The sequence below is a fragment of the Neltuma alba genome, unplaced genomic scaffold, assembly GCF_004799145.2.
Source record: "Neltuma alba isolate B1F8T4 unplaced genomic scaffold, ASM479914v2 tig00011850_pilon, whole genome shotgun sequence".
Lineage (NCBI taxonomy): Eukaryota > Viridiplantae > Streptophyta > Magnoliopsida > Fabales > Fabaceae > Neltuma > Neltuma alba.
The window spans coordinates 255,891-270,599 of NW_021636455.1; the positions used below are offsets into that span (position 1 = coordinate 255,891).

General features: G+C 39.1%; 1 protein-coding gene across 1 annotated transcript; it reads right to left on the reverse strand.

Moving 5' to 3' along the window:
* Positions 1-3,403: 3,403 nt before the first annotated feature.
* Positions 3,404-6,925, reverse strand: LOC114718535 (IQ domain-containing protein IQM2-like). The gene is made up of 9 exons (XM_028903883.1): positions 6,845-6,925; positions 5,741-6,258; positions 5,528-5,642; positions 5,363-5,428; positions 5,169-5,257; positions 4,984-5,071; positions 4,647-4,883; positions 4,419-4,520; positions 3,404-4,279 (listed from the first exon to the last, which is right to left on the reverse strand). The coding sequence occupies exons 2-9, from the start codon at positions 6,214-6,216 to the stop codon at positions 3,581-3,583; spliced, it is 1,872 nt and encodes a 623-aa protein (XP_028759716.1). The 5' UTR covers positions 6,217-6,258; positions 6,845-6,925; the 3' UTR covers positions 3,404-3,580.
* Positions 6,926-14,709: the final 7,784 nt, after the last annotated feature.

A 14,709-nucleotide genomic window follows, 5' to 3' on the forward strand; every position in this document is an offset into this window, starting at 1 on the left:
AAAATAACTGTAAAATTCTAAGAAAAAATCTCAAAAAAAATCTTTTAAATTTCAAAATCTCAAAGGTGCAAAAATGGGTTGTTATATGTTTTGTAATATAGCTAATTATTGTTAAGATGTAGTAAATTTCCAAGAAGTTCCCCCTCCCCCGAAATTCTAATAAATAAATATATTGTCTATTAAGTTTTTTTGAGAATGAATACTCAGCATTAAAATTTGAAACGTGAGGACTAGGTTGCTTCGTAAGCTAAGACAAAAGATTAGTCTTGATATAAAATTCATTTGTTTGATCCCCATTCTTCCTAATTTTTGTACCTCAAGAAGATTCCAGAGAGGTGGTGTAGTTTCTCTCTCTCTTTTTTTGTAAATGGGTCTGTTTATATTTTTTTATTGCCATGGGCCAATTTATGGTGCACATTGGGACCCAGTAACTTTTTTCCCCTCTAAGACATAAGTATTCTCATATTAGAAGTAATTTTATTTAAGATCTGTTTGATATTAAATATGAGCAACTTTTCTAACAAAAATTTAAACCTTAATTTGTCATTTTGTGAGGAATTAATCACTCCTGTTAAGCCTACCTCCTACCTCCCGTGGGTGCGCCCAGCGACCTAAGAAGAGTACATATAAGCAAGCGAGGTGATGGAATTTGGTCCAAAAAAGTTTGGTCGAACGAAGCCCAACGTATATGCACAGCTTGGAGCTTTCAAAAGTGAAGAAATCATCTGGAGAACAAGGTTTGTGGACTGATGTTCTTCTACACAAATACATGGTGAGAAATGAAAATAATTTGCTGGAGGCCAAGAATGGGGGATTCACATATATGGAAGTTTATATCTCAGCAACAGCACCTTGTTGACATGGGTTCGAAGTGGATTGTAAGAAATGGTCAATCTATACATTTCTTTACGGATAAATGGCTGTCAACTGGAGAAACTATTAAAGACTTCTGTCTTGGACCTCTTTCTACAGAGGAAGAAGAGAGCAAAGTTGCAAATTGGGTTGCTTATGGAACCTGGGACTTTACAAGATTAGCTATGATTATTCCAGCTAATATTTTGCATAGTCTGATTGCTAATTACCTCCGATGCCAGCGGTTGGTGAAGATACTCTAACTTGGGGGGCGACTGCAAATGGGGTCTTTTCAGTTAAAAGTGCTTACTATTTGCTGGAACAAGGTGAAGATTCAGCCTTCAAGAAGGTTTACAAAGCCATTTGGAGGTGGAAAGGTATTGAACGCATCAGAGTTTTCATGTGGATTGCCTTCCATAATAGGCTTCCAACAAAAGTGTGGAGGAGTATGTGGGCCGCTACTTCCCCAATATGCGATTTTTGTAATCAAGGCATAGAGGATACTCTTCACATCTTGCATGATTGCCAATTTGCCAGTAATTTATGGAAGCAGGTTTTGAATCTCCTATTTCTTCGCTCCTTCTTTGGAACTTCCATATAGGACTGGTTTAAGCTGAATCTGAATAGAGATCTGAGTTCTACTACGAATAGATCATGGGATTAAATTTGGGGATGCACCATATGGAAGCTTTGGAAATGGCAAAATGAAGCTCTCTTCAATCCACAATTCACAAGGCCCAAGGAGCCAGCTGATTGCATAATGAACTGTTGGAGGAATTACGCCCAAGCTCCTGAGGTCCTAGCTGATCACGATTCCCAAGCCCTGCCAATGTGGAAACCTCCTACTGAAGAATGGGTGAAGTTAAATGTTGATGGAGCAGTTTCTTTGGCTTCACACAAAGCTGGATGTGGAGGAGCCTTAAGAGATCACAGGGGCAATTGGATTGCTGGTTTTTCTTATTTTATAGGATCATGTGATGCTTTAGAGGCAGAACAATGGGCTGTTTTCAAAGGATTACAGTTGGTGTGGGACATGGGATTCAGGAAGGCGATGCTGGAAAATGATTCTCAGCAACTAATTCATCTAATAAGAAAGAAAGCCGACACTACGAACAACAGTATCTTGTTGCTGCAGATTCAAGACCTTTTAGCCCGTAATTGGCAAGTGGAGATTCAGTGTATTCCCAGAGCAAGAAATCACGTGGCAGACTCTCTTGCCAAGGAGGGTCTAAGCAAATCTTCTTTCTTCAGCGCTTGTCCACACTGGTTAAGGAATTTAGTGGAAGCTGAGCAGATGGGATTAGAATCCCCTTTTGGTTAGTCTTTTGTTTTAGTTGGGCTTAGCCCTCTCTCTTGTAACCAAAAAAAAAAAAAGTGAAGAAATCATCCATTTAACCGACGAGGGTTTCGGTATTATTTGAACGGTTCAAAAAAATTTTAAAACAACGTTTAATAAAAGAGCGTAAAAGTTTTGATAATTTGTATATTTTATTTTTTTAATAAAAAATTATGATTAAGTGTTGAAAAATCAAAATATAAAAGAAAATCTTTAAATCAAAACAACTTTAAGCAATTTGAATTGCGTGGTGCATATTTAGATAAGACGACGAAAACGATGATTAAGAAGAAATAAAATGGATGGAGAATAATAGCAGGCATGGGCAGGTAGCTGTAAGTGTGAATTGGTAGGATTTTGGTTGTATGCCTCGTCTTTACTGTACATGTGAGTACATGCATGCATGCAATTGCAAGGCATATATGTGAATCAGTAGTTGTTGGAAATTATTTTCAACCGTCCTCTACAAAAGTGCTCCCAAAAAAAAAAATCTTATGCGAATGATACGAAGGCATTATTAAATAAATTCTGATATATATATATATATATATATCTCGAAACAGCAATTTCTGGGATCTCTTTTATTAAGTTATAAATGAATTTGAAGTTTCCACATAGGACTTTAAGCGGGCAGATTATGCAAACCAGAGGATTAATTATCCCAGTTGAATTTTAAACTAAGCATCGCATTCATTTTATAAGGAACACTAGAGATGTTGAATGGTTAAATTTGTTAGAATGATGTGAATATATATATAGATTGAATGCCGCTCGAGAAGACAATCATTGAACTCATTTTAGGCCAATATGCAAATACAGAATTGAGTTTTTCATAATCTACCGACTCATTCTAATGTTGCTCAACGGGTTTTAATCAACCGTCCAGTAATTGGGTCAGTTTCTTTGCCGAAAACTCCTGTTTCTTCCCTGCAACTAAAGGCGTTGATAGGCACAACTGTCCATTAGGCAGAGGCAACGCCAAGAATCGTACACACGAACACTCGTGCCCGACCAGCGATGCATGCATGCGAATAGGAGTTCTGCGCATTCAATTCAAAACAAGGCCGCTTGACGATTGAACATCAATCGCACACCTTCCCCGAAAGAAAAGGTAATGAAGAAGTGCCATTCTATCCTCACATGTCATCACCTCACCACGAGTAAAGCAATTCGGGAATCTGCAGAGGCTTTGATCTGGTTTCGATATTGTAGAAGAAAACAGAATTTTGTTTCCTTTTCTATTTAGAAGAAGGCTAAGAAGTTTTACAATTTTCATCCTATGCTGTACAAAAAAAGAATTCCTATGTAAATTAGTTGAAACAATAGCCCCCCAAGAAAAGAATCCTATATGTTGTTCCCTATTCACACGAAAGAATCAATCAACGAATCCTGTTAACCACTGCCGGAATGAATAACTGGTATCACTGATGTTCCCCTGGTCAATGGCAACGGCTGGCGATCGTGTCCTCGGGACATGCCTGCCCTATCAGGTGATGTCCCCCACAACCCAGTGGGGCGGTTGTCACTTCTTGGAGAAAGACTCACTTGCTCCAGAGCTTGGAACTGAAGCTCACAAGGATACTCTCTCACACACCCGATGCGAGGTCCCGCTCCGGTCGTCCACTTGCAAGATAGATGTTTCCCCAGTTGGTATGATCTGCTTATCTTCAGTGAGCTTATCCTTTTCACAATTGACTCTTCCGGAATACTCCCCGCTTCCTCATTCTCTTTTCCATCCCACCCATCTGCCTTACACTCCACACTTCCTACTGCTTTCTCTTCACCACTTGCGGGTGATTCCATTTGTAGACTCTCGTTACTTTGGTCATCAGCTTTCTCGCTCCCCGGCTTTCTGAATGATTCTACCCTTTTGGGAATTTCAAGATTGGTCAGTTCTCTTCCAAAAGCCTGCACTTGCCTTGTCCTTTCTGACCCAGCAGTTTCTGATTCTGTTGATGTGGCCTTCTCGTCAATGGAGTTTTTGACGGCCGACTCCTCATTCTCAGCGAAATCCTCATCAGCTGAGAGGCTTCTAATATGACCACCGAATCTCTGTGAGAGTGATCCACTATCATCAACAACTGCAGCCATCTGCATATTGCAATTCGAATATCTTCAGGCTAGGTTGTTTTAAATGTTTGAAAGGGATATAAACCATGATTGGCACCCAAAAAAAAAACAAAAAAACAAAAAGAAGAAGAAGAAGAAAATAATCGTAGACTTTCGATACCTTGACATCTGAGAGGTTCACATTGTTATCCTGAAGGAATGAAATGAGTTCCTTGAAATTCTCTTCTGTGGGACGATAGTGACCACTGTGAGGCCAAACTGCCTGTTCAAAATCAAATACTAGAATCATTTAGTGAGCCTGCTATTTGAACGTAAGCTGCAAAATGACCACAGGAATCTGGCAAAACAGAACACAACATTCGTAAACCTTCTTCTGCCGGATCCATACCTTCAAAACGCCATATTCCACAACTAGTCTCCCAGCAGCAGATGTGGCTCCTCCGGCCAAGAAACTTGAGTGCTGAAATGAACCTTTCTTCTTCTTTCCAACATACAAGGCCTTAGATGTGCTAAGGACGAAAATCCATTTGGCATTTTCGCCGCCAGTAGTGTGAAGTAGCTCTCCTGATTGCTTGTAGATGAACCTTCCATCCTCCACTACAACTTCATAAGCCAACCTTTCCATCTGAAAAGAAAAAAATGATAATAATGAACATATATTAAGCCAAAGGTTAATCAAATGCATGTTTCGAATAAAAGATGCTCATATTAATCTGCAATCTTACCGGACCAAGATATTTGATGCACTGCAGCTGAAGTTTAGATCGAGGGCACTTCTCAAGATTGACCTCCCTCCCCTCTCCTATATCTAGCCTGTGATTTGGAAGGATAAACTTTGATATCAAACTTCTGTCATTAACTAAAAATATCCCTTAAAACAATCTAAATGATAATTCACAAAAAGTATTACCAGTAGAAGAATGGTTCTCTGCTCTGGCATTGAAGCCATTTATCATAATAAAAGTGTAGATTATGTCCATATCGATGACGTGGATCAATCTGTTTCACATGCACGCAAAACATTCAAGTCAATAATGATCAATAAATGACCAGCAGAGCGATTATGAATGATAAAGAACAAATATGCTCATGCATTTGACTAACCGCTTCAAGCCAGTGCTGCAGAGCAAGTTTTTGAGCTTTATCATCTTTTGATAAGCCTTTTCCAACCTGCAAGGAGAGATGATTTAGATTCTTCTTGTGCAGTTCAAAAACTAAAATGCCATAGATTAGATAGAGCTATATAGGTAGCGTAGGGTGAAAAAATACCTTGGCAGCTCTGGTTCTAGCTCTAGACCAACGTGAAATGGCTGTTTCTTGTTTCTCAATGTCGAAAAAGGATATGGAACTGTGCTTGAGTTCAGCAAAATCTAGGAGCTTCCACCTATGGTTAAACAACACAAGGATCACATCAAAACGTGATAAGAGCCTAACAAGAATCTGTAAACAAGGGCATGGGCTTTCACAACAATTAATACATACCACCTTTGCTCAACAATAATTGCACAATCTGCAAGCTTTCTTCTAGTTCGAAAACTCTTGTATACCTTCTGCAATTTAACTGCAGCCATGTGTTTGGGGTTGTTTGGATCCAAAAGAGCTGACTGGATCTTTTCCACTTGACACTCTGATCTGAGAAACTGGTCATCCATCTCTTTGCTCCTCTCACTGACCCTTGATGGTGGCATGTTTTTCTCGATGTCAATAGGCATAGTCTTGGTTAACATCGTGTTCTCCGCTTCATTTCTCTTGAAGCTTACTGACGCCTCTATCATCATCTTCCCAGAACCTAGGGATTTCAGCACTGTGGGTTCTGAGTCTTGGTTCTTGAAACTGACAGACCGAACTGGAGTTTTGACTTCTTCATCACCAAAGTCGATGGATTTTACAACTACAGATTCTAGGCCATCTTCGACATTAGCGTATTTTGCAAACGGACATGAAAAATAAATCCCCATATGACAGCAAACCAAATCTGCAGGAACCTATGATCTGTGGTCCTGTAAAAACATTAAAAATTGCATAGAAATCAATATAACATTACTAGACAACGGAAAAGCCAAGTTCTGACTGCTGCTCAAGATTAAAAATTCCAAACATTGCTGCTGCTCAAATCCATCAGGATAATGGATAAAGCAAGTGAATTTTTCCAGAATTGTCTCATCAAAGTAAGGCAAAAATCTGAGGCAATGGCAGGAAAATCTCATTCTAGTTTAACAAACAAATCCAAAGCCAAAGAATTATCTTTGAAATGAGGACAAATCAAATAACAGGGAATGCCTCATTCAGAGGTGGTGGATACGGACTATATGGATCCTGGAAACTTTCACCGAAACATCAATACTGAACAAGAAACAATGGGAAAAGAAAAACGAAGGCGTCGCCACATGGGAGGATCACATGCAGGACTCAAATAACAAATACCCAGTACAACTGAATAGAACCTCCAGAACATTCAGAACCGGTATGATGAATTCATAACGCGACAAAAGAAAACCGAACCGGAACTGGGTACTATGCAAGAGATTGTTGAATAAAAGGAAATGGAAGAGAAACACGGCTTGGTGGTTGATGGAGGGGCAGTACCTGACGATTTTTAGAAGCAAAAATCCTGGCAGCGTTTGAAGCAAGGTACAATGGCTATGGAATTGGAAGGCAGGAAATCCAGATTTCACTTGTAAATGAAGATACTCCGGAGAAGCCGATTCATATATATATAATATACATGGCAAAACTGTAGGATGGAAAGCGAAAGCCAGTGAGAGGGTTTCCCAGGAGAAGAGAGAGAGAGAGAGTCTTCTAACCACGTGGGGTGGACAAGTAGACGTAGGTTTGTTCACCGGCAGCATTACGCCCTCTTCCCCAGTTGTTGCTATAATAATTAATAATATAAATGGTCCCAATTTTACTTTTATCCGAGTTTTTTTTTTGACAGAGAATTTTATATGAGTTATTAATAGACAAGACAACGATTAGATCCTCGTCAAAAGTTTTCGGTGCGCCCCAGTTATAATTGGTTTTGAGGATTCTCGAATGGCGAAGGATGGTGCTGGACATACAAACTTCCTGAGTTATATTTGTCTTCTCTCTGTTTTTTTCTGGGTCACTTTGCTTAGAAATGTTTCGTTTTATTAATTGTACGACAAAAATTTAACGTTGTAGGTAGTTTGGGAAATCTAATACAGCATGAATTCTAATTCTGGGAAGAGATGAGAGGGGGAGTGAAATGATTTTGGGGAATGGTTAATAGGTGTAGGTGTGGAATTAATGCCGAAGTGCCGTAAAAGCGGTGCGTAAATTGAACGTGACGTTAATGAATTACTTGGGACATAATTTCTGAGAAGCGGACAGCGAAATACTAAAAAGAAGCGGGAAATGGATAATGAATTATGAATGGAGGAATGAGCGTGATGGCACAGGATATAGGGTGTCGCCACTGCTTAGCTCATTCTTGTTCTTGCGGTACCTTACTCCCCAAGCTTTTCTTTTCTTTGACAAATTCAAGTCTAAACCACCCGACCCGTACATGGGACACGGACAACGCAAAAATACAGAATTAAATATTGACCTGCTACTATTTTATCAGTAACCTTCACATTATTGCTTGGCTTCGCACGTATCTTTGACTTCCCCGCCGGTACATGCGTATGCATACTGTATACGTATATATAGTCATCATTAACAGTACGTAGCCAAACATTAAGGGGATTTTGCGTGGAAGGTGGGATGGATGTGTGAAACTATTTTTCCTCGGCATTTAACTATTACAAGTATTTAAATTCTCTGTGTAAGCATATTTTTTAGTGAGGGATTCAAACGGGTTAGCTTTTTGCGATAGATGTAAATACCCTGATATAATAAATAATACCAGTACGATGACTTGAAAATATTAGAAAATACAGTAGTTGAAATACGCGTAATCTAATAATCCAAATTTAAAAGGAATAAGATGGTCAACTGGGAGTTACATTCTGTGAAGAGCAGGGGGAGAGAATTGTACCTGGGAGACTTGCTGGGAATCTTCTGGGTTGGTCCCACGGGTTGACTAGCTCTAACTTGTGAACGGGTTAAGAACAAAAAGTGACATGCATGGCAGCCCAGGATTAGTCAAAAGCGATCACATACAGTGCTGGCTTATTTTTCGTCTTTATTGCAAATTAAATAGAGACATGAGCATGCAGTCTTGAATGCACAAGCACATATTATCTGTCCAACAAAATATTAAATCCCATAAAAGTGTGCCTTATATCTACTTGGTTGCCCATAATAGGGATCACCGTTATGGTATCGGGCATGCATTTTGATTATTCAATGACAAATTTAGCTTTCATTTTTTTTTTCAAAAAAAGGGCATATAATAATAGGGATCACCGTTTTGCTTTTTTTTTTTTTTAAAAAGCAAAATCTATTATGTAAGATTTTTATTCTTTTTCACTTTCACCCTTCATTTGATGTCATATTAATTTAAATATTAACTATTTTCGTTCAGTGCACTTCATCTGACAAGAGTATTATTAGGAATATGTGATAATAATGCCTTAAAATATGAAATATATTATAAGACACCCCCTCTAATACTGGACATTTTTTAGGAGTAATGACTCAATGACTGGCTTTGCCATGAGTTGCTACAAGTGGTGATTAATTACTTTTTTTTAATCATTTTAAAATTTGATGCAATTTTCTTTTTTTTTTACCCACAATATATTACCTTCAGTCTTAATTATAAGGCACTGTTTATAATCTACAAATAAAATCTTATAATTATGACCAGGGTAGTATAAACAAGTCAAAGCAGGACAAGTGACGGAATAAGTATACGCCCTCACATGTATCAGCACATACACACATACATACATATGTGTGTGCGTGTGCGTGTGTGTGTGTGTATATATATATATATGTTAATTTCATGCCCTCGGTCTTTGGTTTGGGAGCGCTGGCGCACGCGCAGTTAGCATGTGTGGAGTGTATTCTCAGGCCTCGGCCTCATCTCCTTTTTTTGTTTGTTTGTTTGTTTTTTTTTTGGGGGATACGAAGGAAAGAAAAGCACCTCGTCTCTCCTCGTTAAAGTCAAAGTCATTACGCATTTTGGCAGTCGTAGCATGTGGCCGTGATTTCACACTACATGTATTGGCGACGGAGGATGATCATAAAGCTCCCACCTTTCGTCAAAAATACTTCACGCTTACTCCTCATTTACATCGCAATTTGTGAATTGTATATGCGAGTCAATACGAAGGGAAGGCCCGGCACAATTTCTCTTGGATAAAGCTTGACCTCACCCGATCGATGCTTTAATTGTGGGTATTATTCTATTACTTTACACGTAATCCGGTACGTATATAGCGTCACCGAGCTCTGTATATAACTACCTATATAATAATCACTATTTTTATATATACGTAACACCCCCTAAAATATATATATATATATATATTTAAAAGTGCGCCTAGAATAGGCCAAACAGCAAACACTTGTAATAAATATATTGAGCATGTGTCGGAAAGCGGTGTACAGCACCATCCCCGGGTTTTATATATTCCTGTTAAACAAACGACAAATACCAAACACTTGTACTCTGCTGCATTAACCAGGGCATTATATATGGTTACTATTTTTTAAATGAAAGATGTTATGCAATTAATGACACCAATTTATTTGGAGACAGGACTGAATATATAAGGAGGGCAAAATAAATGCTACTCAGTCAGATTCTTCATAGTGGGGCTTTCTCATAAGAACGTAACTAGATACCAGTCCATATATATGGTCGATGATGTTGTTGTTGTAAGAAGGGGGGAGGGATTGAGTTGGAGATTGGTAGGGTGGGAAAAGTGAGCAATTAATAAAGAGATTGCGATCTGCGTGATGAGAGGAAAGGAGGAGTAGATTGGAGAATGCGGGCAACATTCATTCATTAATTAAAAATGCACGATAGCAGGACTAAATAGGTGTTTAGCAACCTCCAAACCATGGTTTCAGAAGTATTTTTTTCATAGAACGAGGCAAATTGTTCCACCTATTTACTTTGTAAACTATAAAAACACTTGTGAAATCATAGTTTGGTTTCTATCCAAACACCCCCTAATTAACAATGCAAGAGGGATATTAGAGGCCAGATATACGGAATGTGCAGTGACATAATCGACATGCATGAGGGAGAGGGGTGATTAATATATACTACTACTTCCCGTGAGAACTCAGATATAAATAAGATTTTATATTTAGAATTGGAAATGCTATTGTTGATATGATATGGGGTCTGAGTGACCGAGAGTGCCTTCCTTCGGGGCAGCGTACGTAGATCTCGAGAGATCCACTGAGGTGATCTGTCACCCTAACCGTACGAGCAGACGTGATCCATGCTTCCATCCATCCATCCATTTTCTTATTAAGAATGGAATTAAACGGATGAGACATCCAACTGTCATGACCATGCATCATCGTCTTTGAGCCCCCCATTATTTACGCATCCATTGCCTAAACAGCGGCAATAATAGTACTCCGTTTTGATTTCATTTGGATTTTGCTGGGGAGGGGAGGCTGCTTGGTACGGCAGGAGAAGCACGCGTGGCACTCCAGGAACGGGCCACACCTCAGGGACTTGGCGGTGGTCTCCTCTCTATCCTATCCTCAGGGCTGTTTACAGTACAAATCGAGACTGACCCATCCTAATTCCGTCCTGATAAACAGCACAGTGTCCTATCCTGTTTTGATGTTGTCTTGATCCCTGTTGAGACGGGACGGAATAAGAATGTCCTGATATGATTCTTTTTAATGCTTTTTGAGTTGCTAGACCTGTTGAATAAAATCTGATTTTTTTTTTCTATTTGTAGTTTTTTTGAGCTTAGCTCTTATAAAAACATTTTTTGTTTTCTTTTTTATTTCTTTGGGCATCTTTAACCCAAAGCCTAAAATATTACATATAATAGTCATTAAAAACTTTAAATAAAAGCTTTTAATACAATAAAAGCTTGTTGGAAGTTTTAATCGTTAATAGTCTCAAATCATTAACAAATACAAAAACTCTAAATAATGGATCCACAGTTTCATATAATAATCTCAAATCTTAAAAAAAATGAAAATAAAATAGTAATATGTATTATATAAATATGATAAAAATGGAAACAAAAATAAAGGAACGGGGACGGGATCCCTTTTTTATCCCCTCTTGGTTTGTCCTGTTCAAAATTTTTTTTTGAAAAGGACCGACTGGGACAGGTCGGCCTTAAATACCCTATCTATCCTCATCATATTTATCGCTGTATGTTATTGCTTCTCTTTACTTCTTAGTGTACACAAAGCATATGTTGAATTGAAACCCCCCCCCCCCCCCAAAAAAAAGCACTGGAGCGGGTATTTTCATATTTATATTTCAACGGAATCAATTACGCACCTCACTGGTGTAAAATATATAGATGTATTCCTGTTAAACAAACGACAAATACCAAACACCCCTCCCCATCTCCCTCCTCAACTATAAACCCCGATCATCAGACTTATTGGAAATATTAAAGTAATTAAAATTCAGCAAAAGAGACAGAGTTGAAGGCAAGTTCGTTTGTGCGTCAAAGCGGGGCAGAAAGGGAAAGGCAACGCGCTTTGGTGATGTCAAGGACAAGGGCAGCACCGACGCTGACTCCGGCCCAACCCCCATATCCCCCCTCACACTCCTCTGCTTTTGACTTTCCATGTCTTGTTGACTGCTCTCCCTCCACGTCAACCAAGTATCTCTCTCTCTGTTTTTAAATTACAGCTCCTTATAATCAAAATGTCCCTTCCATGACATATGTTGCCTTTGGGTCCGAAAAGAAAAGACACATCGTCACTGTTCATGGCGATCCAACGAGATGGAAACGCGTGACCCATGGTAAGCGAATCTACTGCACCCACACGCAGATAGAACACCTTAAACAAGTCGAGAAGATATAGAATATATCCATCCACGCACGGAGTGGACGAAAAGCTAGTAAATTGAAACGATGCGAAAATATAACATTATTATTTATTCAGATAACCGTGGATGTTGAAAAAAGAGGAGGAATTAGTCAGTTTGGACTTCGGATTAGCTTGGGGAGCAAGGCGGTGCCCTTGTCCGCCAAGAATTTGAAGGAAGTACACTGAGACGCGTTGAGACTCATAAACAAATTAAATTGTCGGAGAAATTACACTCGCCCCGCCATTTTCCTCACCCAGGGGCACACATAACGTCACTCCATTTACATCGCCTTCCCTTTTTCATCATCATCTCCTTCCTTCTAACCATATCTCCTCTGTCTCACCAGATCTACCCATTCAACTATATTCGGGTCCCCCAAAATTAAACCATCCTTATATGCCTTTCGAATTGCCCTCCAAGTCCGTATCAATTTCTTTTATTTATTTATTTATTTATTTATTATTAAAGCATAAGTATCTTCCTGCTGGAAGTAATCCTATTCGAGACACTGTCAGGCACTAAATGTGGACACCTCTCTTAATAGGAATTCGAACCTTGATTCATCATATTATAAGAGATTAGCTCCTTCTACTAGACCCAATCCCTGTTGGTTGGTTCTTTAATTTATTAATATGCCTCCCATGAATTCAACCCCCGCGCACACACTTTGAATGGTTCGCGGATCCATCAGCCCTTTCCACAAGTATGGGCCGTGACCTGGTCTGCTGGGTTCGTCCTTTGAGGTTTCGAGGAACGCGCCTTATGCCGCGGATATAAAATTAACTGCCTCGTCGTACTGTTGATTTTAGTCCGGCGGTGGTAATTCCTTTCTGGACACAAAATCAGCATTAAAACAACAATATATCCTCTCCTCAGACGTTCTATGAATGTAAAAATAGTACGTACATTGGATCCATCCCATGAGCGGGGGTCATGGCCAATAATTGCATATAATGTCGCACTCTCGGTGCTGGCATAGCATACAGTTACTGCATGAAAGATCATTGACTACACCTAAACAGAGCTCCCTGACAAAAGGCGAGGGAGTGGCCTGACCTCAAAATTATTTGACCTGTGCTAAGCACTCATAATTCTCAATAATCTTGGCCCCCACCCCAACTCCCTTCTAAAAACTCTCACATCTGTTTCTTAATATAAATGCTGGTTTAATTTTTAATCTAATTTTAAATATAAGATTTTAATTTATTTTTTTAAAATTGTCATTATAGTACGTGCACATATTAAAAATTTCATCAAATAATAATTATAACTGATACACATGATTAGCAAGAGTATTTAAAAAAAGATAATATATAATTATTATAAATAAATAGCTAACTTAATCTAAATAACTAACTAATTTAACAAACTTCCTTATCTTATACAAATTAGTCAACTAACTTTCGTATTAAGGATAAGAGGAGATAGTAATTAATTAATTAATTAATTAATAATGCTCCGCGTATGTTCGCACTCGTCACCTCAATTTGAAACCCGACACACTTTCGTTTCCTCCCACTTATGACTGTGGAGTGGTATATCGTGTTCTCTCTCTCTCCTCTCGTCATGCCACCTTCTTGCTTGTAAACTGCCGGAGAATATCGCAAATTAAAGAGACGACGACCCCGCAAAAAGTTAATTAAATAAACAGAATGCGTATATAGTGCTATAAATTAATGTTTGCAAGCTAGACTCCATTATACTTGCCGAATCCAGATTTATGAGAAGAGAGACGCGACAGCGGACAACACGTGATGTCTACTCGGCCTTATTTTTGTGGCCAGTTTGCAGCTCTCAGATCAAAATATACTACTTGCATCTGATGTTGTGCTTAATTATATGTAAATGCACCATGTTAGAGTAATTAATTAAGCGGCATTTTGGAGACTGGTTAAGGGCCCCAGCAAGGAAAAAGGGATCTCTCCAAGAGTCAACTCTAAATAAAACCACACACCTGACCGACCCAACAACAACAAGCTGGCCTGTTCCGATCCGGGCATTCAAATACAACCACCCACTCACCCACCACCTCGCCCGTCATATCCGATCGCATTACCTCTCCATTTTAATACTCCTTTCTGGTGTAAAAAATAGTGTGCTGGTGGGAACACAATTAAGAAAGTGGCGGCTGCGATCTGATTTCATGGCTAAGAGTAGAGGAGGAGAAAAGGTACTACGGAGAATCAGGTGTCAAAATTTGTTTGTCTGATGATTTTTTTTGGGGGCACATGGAAATCAGATGGGTCGTCAGTAACAGTGTATATGGGGAGCATCATGACGTGAATGGATATATATATATTTATATAAATTTATATAAATGTGGAGGGTCAAACTCAGAACAGCTGGCTTCTGAAATGTTGTTGGAGAAGTCACAGCAGAATGTGAAAGGGAGGTTAAAAGGGTAGATCCCTCGGAGTCGGCAACCAACGCTGCTGCGAACTTCCTTGCTGACTTGTCACTGAGGACGGCGGTGTTGCTCGCCGCGTCCTTTTTTCCCATTTCAATTCGG